This window comes from Peromyscus eremicus, chromosome 12, assembly GCF_949786415.1.
Source record: "Peromyscus eremicus chromosome 12, PerEre_H2_v1, whole genome shotgun sequence".
Taxonomy (NCBI): Eukaryota; Metazoa; Chordata; class Mammalia; order Rodentia; family Cricetidae; genus Peromyscus; species Peromyscus eremicus.
In genome coordinates this window covers 38,132,011-38,142,401 of record NC_081428.1, presented here as the reverse complement: position 1 = coordinate 38,142,401, position 10,391 = coordinate 38,132,011, and the positions used below count along the sequence as shown (strand labels likewise).

General features: G+C 43.4%; 1 protein-coding gene across 1 annotated transcript; it reads right to left on the bottom strand.

Annotated features, from left to right (window-relative positions):
* Nucleotides 1–836: 836 nt before the first annotated feature.
* Col8a1 (collagen type VIII alpha 1 chain) lies at nucleotides 837–7,021 on the bottom strand. Its single transcript, XM_059277180.1, has 2 exons — nucleotides 6,694–7,021; nucleotides 837–3,132 (listed from the first exon to the last, which is right to left on the bottom strand). The coding sequence occupies exons 1-2, from the start codon at nucleotides 7,019–7,021 to the stop codon at nucleotides 1,223–1,225; spliced, it is 2,238 nt and encodes a 745-aa protein (XP_059133163.1). The 3' UTR covers nucleotides 837–1,222.
* Nucleotides 7,022–10,391: the final 3,370 nt, after the last annotated feature.

Sequence of the window (10,391 nt, the reverse complement as noted above, 5' to 3'; positions counted from 1 at the left end):
GATATCTGGAAGCAACAACCTGCTTTTATATACCAAACATAATTACTCCTTTAATTTAAATGTAATTTAAATTTAAAATGTAATTATATTTGTGTTAATTCTGAATGTCTTTTTCCCAAATTAAAAAAAAAATGGCTTGGATTTTGTTAATTGACTTTGGAACCTCAGATGACATAAATCACATCTTTAAAATTCATAGTTACTGAAGAAAATCACAGCTACTAAAACACATACAGACAAATTGAAACCTGACTACCATTGGTTGTATGGGCAAATTAGGGGGATTTTTTTTAATGCATGTAAACATAACTGATAATTACTACTAATAATAAAGGTTCATAAAATGGTAAAAGCTATTTGAGGGAAGGTTCTTTAAAATTTTGTTTATATTGTTTAGGCTATATTATAAATTACAGGAGGGAAGAAGAAAAGAAAATTAGGTTCCAGAGAAATGCCAAACTGAAACTCTTTAGAGGAGTTAATACATTAATCTCTCTGAGCTAAGTTCTGAACTCCTGTGGACTCTGCCCTGTATCACACACTAGCATCTCACCCAGTACTTGGCAAAGAGAGTGCTGAGCAAATACACAAGGGGCCATTGGCACATCTGCTCTTCTGGGGACGACCACACACACAATTTCGACTAGGGAGACCTGCAGCTAAAGCACAGCCTCTGAAATGGAGAAATATCCTTCGGACTAGAGATTACCACGGTCTTTGCACTACAGAACAACTCTCCAACATCCCGAAGCAAACATCTGCATAAAGAGAGGAAGTTATGCAAATAAATACAGTATGTAACTGTCACCACTAACCTCTCAAGGCACATTAAAAAAAAAACAAACATTTTTTTAAAGGGAGCACAAGGAATGTGTGACTTTCACTAGCTATGACCTTTCAGACTGACATATTTTGACTGATTTGAATAAGCAGGTTATGAAATCATATAACATGCAACAGCTAATATGAGTCCAGTGGGTACAACACAGGCATCTGTATTTCATCCATAAATCTGTCCCATCATCCTGGTACAATCTGCTGTGTACAGTATTAAACATGCATCTTAGTTTTTATTTGTACATGATGGTCCAAACTTTCACTTAAATATAACTTTCCAACTACATAAGTGTTTTGAAGCATTGTTTTCAATTGGTTTTTTTTTAAAATGTCATTTTCTTTTCTTCTATTAAATCTCTCTTGTTCTTCTTTTCTTTTCTTTGTTTTACACGGGATACAATAAATATCCTGAAAAGGAGGAGTGGACATATTGTCCGGCGTAGAGTCCGGCAGCCTGTTCTGAGGGCATTTGGAGGAACACCCGGTCTCCCGGCCGGAGCAGCAGTACTGCACTCCCAGATGCCTGGTCCAGAAAGCCCTTCTTGTACTCGTCATATGTGTACATCATGGGCTCGTTGTTCTTGAAGAGAGCAACCCACACGTTGCCTCCCTTGCAGTGAACGTGGTAAGCAAAGTAGTAGACACCCGGGACTTCACAGGTGAAGACGCCCGTCTGCGGGTTGTAGTTCTGTCTGCCGTTGTACAGCAGCTTGTCAAACTTCACTGGGGCCCCCACCGGTGGGAAAGGTGCAGTCAGCTCTGCAGTAAACGCAGGCATCTCATAAGCTGGGCCCCCGTTCTTGCCCTTCTTGCCCGCATAGGCATGTGGAGGTTTCACTCCATCAATTCCTAGTCCCATATCTGGCAGATACTCTCCCTGGGGTGGCGGGGTAGGGGGCATCACAGCTGGGGGTCCTGGGGGCCCTGGAGGGCCTGGGGGCCCAGGAAGGCCAGGTTGGCCTTGAGGCCCAAGGGCACCAGGTTTCCCCGGGGGACCATGAAGTCCTGCTACTCCTGGTTTCCCTACACCGGGAAATCCAGGGGGCCCTGGGAGGCCTGGTTCTCCTTTGGGGCCCGGAATCCCAGGTGGTCCAATAGGGCCACTCGGTCCTACAATCCCTGGAATCCCTGGGGGCCCCTGTAGACCCTGATCCCCGGGTATGCCTGGTTCTCCCTTGGGTCCAAGCAGCCCTGGAACTCCAGGAAGCCCTGGCAACCCTTTGTGACCAGCTTCCCCCTTGGGTCCTATAGGACCAGGCAAACCCCTCATGCCAGGGGGACCTACTTCACCAAGAAAACCCGGCTTCCCAGGGAAGCCTTGGAGGCCTGGCTCACCCTTGGGACCTGGTGGACCCTGTGGTCCTACAACCCCACCTTCTCCTTTGGGTCCAGGGAAACCAATAGCACCCGGAGGGCCCATGGGACCTGGGATTCCAGGTAGGCCAGGCTCTCCAGGGGGACCCCCCATTCCAGGAGCACCTACTGGTCCTTTTTCCCCTCTTGGCCCAAGAGCTCCAGGAACACCCCCGATGCCCCGGTCCCCTTTGGGTCCTGGGAATCCTGGCTTTCCGACCCCTGGGAGGCCTGGGGGTCCAGGCAACCCTGGCAGTCCTTGTTCCCCTTTACCACCTGGAAATCCTGGCTGGCCAGGGATCCCATCCTGGCCGGGCTTTCCAACTCCAGGCATCCCAGGAGGTCCCTGAACTCCCGGTACACCAGTAAGACCTTGTGGTCCAGGTTCCCCTGGAGGGCCTGGCTTCCCCAGGGGACCCTGGGGTCCAGGGAAACCTGTCACTCCTGGTTTTCCTACTCCTGGCAGCCCAACTGGGCCGGGAGGGCCATGCATACCTGGAGGACCCTTCAGACCTGGCAAGCCTGGCATCCCGAAGCCCTTCTCTCCTTTGGGACCCTGAAGACCAGGAGGTCCTGGTGGTCCTTTGGGCCCTCTCTCACCTTTTGCTCCTGGTTGCCCTGGTAACCCTGGCCCACCCGGTTTCCCGATGCCAGGAAGTCCATGAGGCCCTGGAGGTCCTTGTGGTCCTGGGATTCCCATAGGACCGATTTCACCTTTGGGTCCAATTTCGCCTTTTGCTCCAGGCATTCCCATGGCTCCTGGCTTCCCAGGCATTCCAGGCATACCCGGCTTCCCAATCCCTGGATATCCCTGCGGCCCTGGTTTTCCTTTGATGCCAGGCATTCCATGGCCTGGCAAACCTGGTGGCCCAGGTGGTCCTCTTGGTCCGGGTTCTCCACGGGGACCTTGTTCTCCTCGCAAACTGGCTAACGGTATTTCTCCTGGAAAAGTAGAGAAAGGAGGAGAGGGAGGTTGGTTATCTCTTATTTGAAGGAAGTGATAGCAGTCATCTAATTTTGACACATTTGCCTATTATGTTATCAAAAGGGAAGACGAGGGAATATGGTCATCTTCCCAAACCTTCCCCTGTATGGTGCCAGTATTTAAAGGAAAATCAAGCTGGCAGTTTCTGCGACGTGTCTGAGTTGTTCTGAAAACTCTTATATGCAGATATGTCAGCACTGGCTAAATTTTAAAAGTCGAAAAGTATCCAAACAAAAATTTTCCAAGTGCAAAAGTTGAAGGTACTGTTGTATGTTCATTATACAGAATTTGGGAAGGTCGAAGTTGTATTCTGAAAGGAAAAACAACAACAACACATCACCATTGAGCCCACAAAACAGAGATATGTACTGGACATGATTTTCATCTCATTTGTTTAAGGTACACATTTCTGTGCATGTTAGAGAATGCTGGAGTCACACTCTTTATTTTTTCAAATTTTTCTACTTGAAGTTATATTGTATTTTTCCATGACCATCTTATCAACTGAAAGATTTCATTATAAATTGTCAAATTACATGGTATGTTTATGGGTTTCAAAGTGATGGTACAACTTATGAATAAAATGTGGAATAATTAAACCAAGCTAATCAACATTTCTGTCACCTTCCATACTTATTTTTGTGGGGACAGCATTTGAAGTTATTCTTAGTTTGAAATACGTAATATATTGTAACTATATTTACCACATTTGGTAATAGACCTAAGAATAAATAAAAACAAAATCAAAACCATGTTCTTCCTGCCTGCCTGAGGCTTTGCACCTCTTGACTATTGTCTTCACCATCTAAACCTCTCCTCAACTCCTTATACCCCTTACTGTCTGCAGTAAGAATGACCTGCGTTCCATTCTCTGCCTCTGTACATTGTTATAATGCTGCATGTTAGTAAGACCCATGGTGTACGTCTATTTGTGCCTGACTGGCTTGTATTACATTTAATTTAATAATGTAGGACTAAATAATGTTTCCTCAGGTGCTGAAATATGGGTGATGAAAATCACTTTTCCCATGGACCCAGGAAAAAGGAAAGCTTTTTGTTTTGTATATGGCTTGATAACATCTCTCTACTTCTGTCTCAACCCGATGGATTTGCTTAGTGTCTCTGACACGCAATAAGATTTCTCAAGCCTCAAATATACATTTTTGAAGAAATTGCTTTTCTTAGAAATTTAGGTTTAGTCAAGAGAAGTGAATAGATATTTAGGGTGGCTTACAGTTTAGACTAGGAGAGACGCTTGGTTTAGAAACAGGAAACCTTGTTTATCTTTTTGGCCGTGGCATGAGATTTTGACTAAGTCACTTAAGCGGCCAGCATACCTGCTTTCCTATGACTATAGCCAGAATAATACAGCCACGTAATGAGAGAAAAGCTAGGAAAGCTCCGATACCTTGTTACTGAAATACAGAGCACATGTGAGCGGATGCTGTGCTTTGCAGGCAAGCAACTCTGTATGAGCCATGCTATTGGGAGCAGTGGGGAAGGAAGACAGGAAACATGTGGTCCAAAGTCTTCTTTCAACTATAAGTAGCGTTTCAGTCTGATCATTGTGCTATTTGCCAGGAAACGAAAGAGAACCTTGGGAGTCCTATTCTTCCCAGATACGAGTAATCATCTGAGGAGATACAAGATGCACCAGACGCCAGGCAGGCCATGCAAGAAAGGAGGGGACAAACAGACCTGGAGTGGGTCTCTCTCAACCTTCCCAATGCTGCGACCCTTTAATACAAAATGCTACTTCATAACTGTAATTTGGCTACTGTTATGAATTGTAATTGCAAGTATCTGTGTTTTCCAATGGTCTTAGGCGACCTCTGTGAAAGGGTCATTCTATATGCAAAAGATTGAGAACCACTGACCTAGATGTTTCCCTAAAAGGTATACCAGCCCCTGGAGAGGGAAAATATAAGGAATACTTACATTAACACACACTAGTAAGCAAATTGTAATCAAGGGAAAGTCTGAGAAAGAGTCCTAATATCTATCTATCTATCTATCTATCTATCTATCTATCTATCTATCTACACACACACACACACACACACACACACACACACACACACACACACATATTTTTGACACTACATGTTACCATGGAACCCAGGGTGGCCTTGCATTTTGTGATCCTCCTGCCTCAACCTCCTGACTACAGGCATCTGCCACCACCCTGAAGTATCACCTCTTATTGGTCTGGGATCCCTGGTGTTTAGCACAGTGTCCGGAACACATTCCACTCCACCTGAGCATCTGGAATGACTGACAGCTGTGGCCATGTAAAACCCCTCAGGGCTTTAGTTCTTACTCAGCGCCACTTACCTTATGCCACCGAGTCTCTCAACAATCTTATTTTAAAGACCAAGGGAGTGAATTAATAGGCGTCTTTGATTTCTGGGTTCTCGGCACCTAGGCTTCTTAGTGTCAAATCCAGTACTTCTCTAGAACTGAGGTTTCTGCATTGTCACGGGGCCAGTGGGGATGACCTCCACGTCCCTCATGGCGATTGCTACTCTGCTGCTCCTGTTTCCCCCACACATGCTAGGTTTCTGAGAACTCCAGATAAGCAAGCAAAATTTACAGAAAAGTATCTCACAGGCGTGGGTACTTGGTAGGTGTAATAGACCTAATACATAGTTCTAGGAAGGGATGGGAAATTTTTCTGTGCCTTTTAGCTTCCTGATGGTTGTGTATCTTAGAGTGGAACTGAAAACTCTTACAGGTAGCACCTAGTTTGTGAAATGTTTTCATTTGATCTTTCTTTTATATAAGTTCCTCAAGACATTGTTTTCTTAGCTCCGAAGACTGACTTGCCACTTTTCTTTAACCCTATAGTTTCATCCTGCTGCTGCTCCCTGAACTCCCTGCATCTGGCTCAGAGCCTAAGCCCCAACCAGGTGTTCACTAGATAGCCAGTGAATGCTTAAATAAATTAATCATGTGTTTAAGGACAGACTGTGGTTAAATATGCTTTGTTCAATCTGATGATAGCTAAAATAATAAAACCAAATATAAATTATAATTTTAACTTTTTATTAATACCGAGGATCAAACTTCTATATTAATTTTTATTCTCAAATTAAAATATAATTACATCATTTCCCCTTTCCTTTCTTCCCTCTAGTTCTTTCCATATGCTCCCCATCCCTCTCAAACTCATGGCTTCTTTTTTCTCTAATTATGGTGGCATATATATATGCACCATATATATATATATGCACTATATATATATATGGCGCATAACTATATAAGTAAAACCTGCTGAGTCTATTTAGTGTTGCTTGTGTCTATATGATTTCAGAGTTGACCACTTGGAATTGGATAACCTGACCTGAAGGCCTTTTCCCTGTATCTTTCTTTAAATTTGAACTTTGCAAGAATCGTTTGTGATTCACAGCAATGACAAATTTAAAAATAAAAGTCTCTGAATTGCAGTTTCCCCCTCAATTTCTATAGTTTAGGAGTTTGTAGAGCTGCTATTTTGAAACTGTGCACTATGATGTTACCTTTGCCTTTCTTGGGTACCACTTCTTTGCCCATTCTTGGCACAGGTTGGATCTCCTTCATATACTGGGGTAGGTGTGGGTACTCCTTGCCATACTGCATGTGAGGCATCTCCTTGCCCATGGAAAGGCCATCTTTGCCCAAAGGCATGTGAGGTACTTGCTGGCCTAGGGGCTGGTATTGTGGAATTTGCGGTGGTATCTGAGGAGGAATTTGAGGTGGCAGCGGCTTGATTCCATAATAGGCACCAGCCTGAGTGAGCCTGAAGGAGCTCAGGGAAATGGTGAACAGCACTCCCAGCAGCTGTAGAGGCCTGGGCAGCACAGCCATCACCTGTGGAGAAAGGAACACATCGACACAGTGAGGACCTACAAGCCAAGGGACTGATGTCTGCTGAGAGACAGAAGGTTAGGTGAAGTGGGCACATCCACAGAATGGTAGAAGAGGAAGGACAATGGAATCGAGATGCCAACTTTTAATAAAAATTAGAACAAACGCCAGAGGAATTGGCTAGGCCAAATGGAGGCAACTGGTGCAATACAGTCCAGAGATTGCTAATGTGTCAAATACCAATTCTGCGATTTTCTTATAGTGTCAGAAAACCTGGCTTTTAGCTTGGGATAGAGCAACCTAGGATGAAGACATTCAGGGAGATGATATGACCGGATTTTGCCAATTGAATATAGTTGTACTAGTTGCTACTTCTTAGAAGGCTCCTCGGAGGCAGGAAGCATGCTCTTCTGTCTCTTTCTCCTTGCTGGCTGGATTGCCAATATGTTGCCTGGAAATGGACCAGACCCCCTGGGACCATGTCATCAAAGCTATACATTGGGGACTGTAGAACAACAAACTTGAACCCTGGTTGACCATGGAGGAGCTACAGCAATCCTTAAACTGAGAGGAGAGAGGAATTGGGTTTTATCACTTGAATTCACTTTTACTCAGACAGTTGTAACTTCGCTCAATAGGACAGTTTTCCAGCTGGGTGGCGTGTAATGTTAATAGATGCTGGACTTCTAACTGGAAACAGTTAAACATGTCTGGTCTATGGCAGGAGCAGAGATTGCTCATCTGCTAAGCGCTTTTCTGGAAGCTTTGATGGGTCATAAATACACGTAAGTATGAATGTACAATAAGTGTGAAAGCAACACCAGGAACTACAGGGAGAGGGCATTCCATTTGATAGTGCCAGGAGGTCATTAAAAATCACTGTCATAGTTATGTTCTTCTTCCTTCTATTTAAACACTATGAAGTGATTAGCTCAGAGTTTGGCTAACTGGAGCCAGAGTCCATTAAAGTTTATCTTTGAAGTTTTATGAAAGGAAGGGAATTTACAAAGCAAATTAGTTGTATAAATAAGATAGAAGGAGATGTCTGACTATTCACAAGAACAGACTGTTTCTAAGCTATCTAATGGCGCTCTTTGCAAGTCAACCACTAACAGAATAAATTTAAATGGGGGGGGGGCGGTATCTGTTTATAAAGACCAGCTTGAGGAGACCTCTGCTTGGTAACACCCTGGGCTGGAGACCAAACAGCCCAGGAAAATGCAATGTGAGCAAATGGACACAAGGGGGCAGGCATAGCACACTGGGAAGTCTGCTCAGTGCTCCCCACCCCCACCACTGCCGAACCTGTACTGGCCCTGAGTTCCTTTTGTGCTCACATACCTCATTAAAGGACTAAGTGAAAATTAGAGTGTGTCATAATGCTGGAGAATGAGAAGCCCACAATCTTTAATGTAACTATGCCCTGGGACACCTCAAAATTTAATTTGTTTCCATGGGAATTTTTCTTTACAATTCTGTCTAACTTAATTCTAGATTACAGTGTTCGGCTTTGGTGTTGAATTTGTAACATCCAGGCCAAAGGCAATGCCAGGAGTCTGAACAGAATGCAGAAGGATTGGTTAATTAAAAAACAAAACAACAAACAAACAATCAAAAACAAAACTAAGAAAATATTTAATGTGACTCCCTACCAAAAAAATTCATTGCTCTCCATTTTTATAAATATACAAATTCATCATTTTTCCCTCCAAGGAATAAATGAAGTACACTAACCATTAAAATGATTTATAAAGCATTCTCCATGATACAAATCAGCATAGTTGCTAGGAAGAACTGTTTATTTCAAGTGTCTGAGTAAGACATGGGCTGGTAAGAGGAGTCAGATATTATTGTTATATTCTGCCCCTCTAAATGATTAAGTGGTTACTAGAAGCCATTTGGAAAGAACCATAAAATGAGAACTGATTTATTCTTACTAATATTAACTTATTTTAGGTGTAAAAGGACATCGGCTGTAAAAAATTCAGCCGTAATTCATTAGATTCCTATCAGAAACAGTGCCAGACCCACCCGAGAAATACACGGTTGAGTATAATATGGTCAATGAATCCTGGCCTCAGGAAGCTGCACTGGAAGTGACAGAGGTACACACCTTTAAGGAGTAGCAATGTGCACTGAAAAAAGAATAAACTTCCCATCAACTCTTATTTCCCATTGCTCCTCCATGTTTTTTTTTCCCAGAGATGGTTTACAAATGTGCAATGCAACATAAACTTCTTTAAAACACAAATACAGCATACTATCCACACTGCTGTTTTTCCCCTCTGAGACTGGTGCTTGGACCTGTATTTTTGTCTAGATATGAATAGTTAAACAAATCCCTTCCAGGCTTCATCTGTTAAAAACAGGTTTTAGTTGTATTTTAAATCCCTGATTTTAATATTCAGTATCTTTAGGTGCTCTCCAGAAAGCTGAACGTGTTAATTCACACCAGAAATAGGTGATAATACCTGATAATGAAGAAGCCAGGTCTTTATTAGGATGTAATTCTACACTTCAGGGTGAATAAATTCCATTATCGAACCTTAAACATGTGGTGTTATCTTTAGTAGTGGACTTGCATGCTTGGTCTTTGTCCTTTCAACAACGCAGCTGATGGGTCATTTTATACTTAAATCGTCTTTAAACTGGGACACACTTGTGAAACGCTGGGGAACCAGAAGGCAACAAAATGCCTAAAAGACCAGGCGAATCCCCAGGGCTCGGCAGGACCCAGTTTCCCTTCACACACCCTCTCAGAGGCTTGGCCTTTCTCGCAAACCACCTCACCCAGTCGGCCTTCTGCCGTTTCTCTGGCTCTTTATTTAAGTAAACTTTGCTCAGTTTTAACTTCAATATTTATGAAGGGGCCCTGGTTAGAATTTACCACCTGACTTATCCCTACTAATTTCCTTCTGGTCCCCGAGGATGGGTTTGGTGGTCAAAGTGGTGTGGTGGTTCCCTCATATAACTCAAAGAAGACCAGATGTGTTACAATATCCAAACACCTGCAGGGAAGAGGCTGGCTTAGGAGCCCCGCTGGGAAGTGATGGTAGTGGGTTTTCTGGCCTCTCTTTCCTTTCTGAGGATAAGAGCAAAATAATATGCTGTGAGTTTTCTCTGTTATTTATTTTCCTTGCTATTTTTTCATGATTTGTGTGTGTGTGTGTGTGTGTGCGCGCGCGCGCGCGCGCATAAATGTGCACACTTGAAGATAATATCTAATGAGAATATTACCATTGTCTTTACCAGCTGGAGGGACTAAGGAATGGCTCTCATTCCATATGAAACATACACTCTCGAACTCAAGACACTTAGGTTTGACTTTTAGCTCTGCAATTCTCCATACTTAATACTTGGAAAGTCTCTT

Bases quoted from the DNA above. Each gene is read 5' to 3' on its own strand.
- Col8a1 (XM_059277180.1), bottom strand. From the start codon at position 7,021: ATGGCTGTGCTGCCCAGGCCTCTACAGCTGCTGGGAGTGCTGTTCACC. The intron at 3,133-6,693 runs GTAACATCATAG...CTACTTTTCCAG, and splicing joins GGTACCCAAGAAAGGCAAAG to GAGAAATACCGTTAGCCAGT.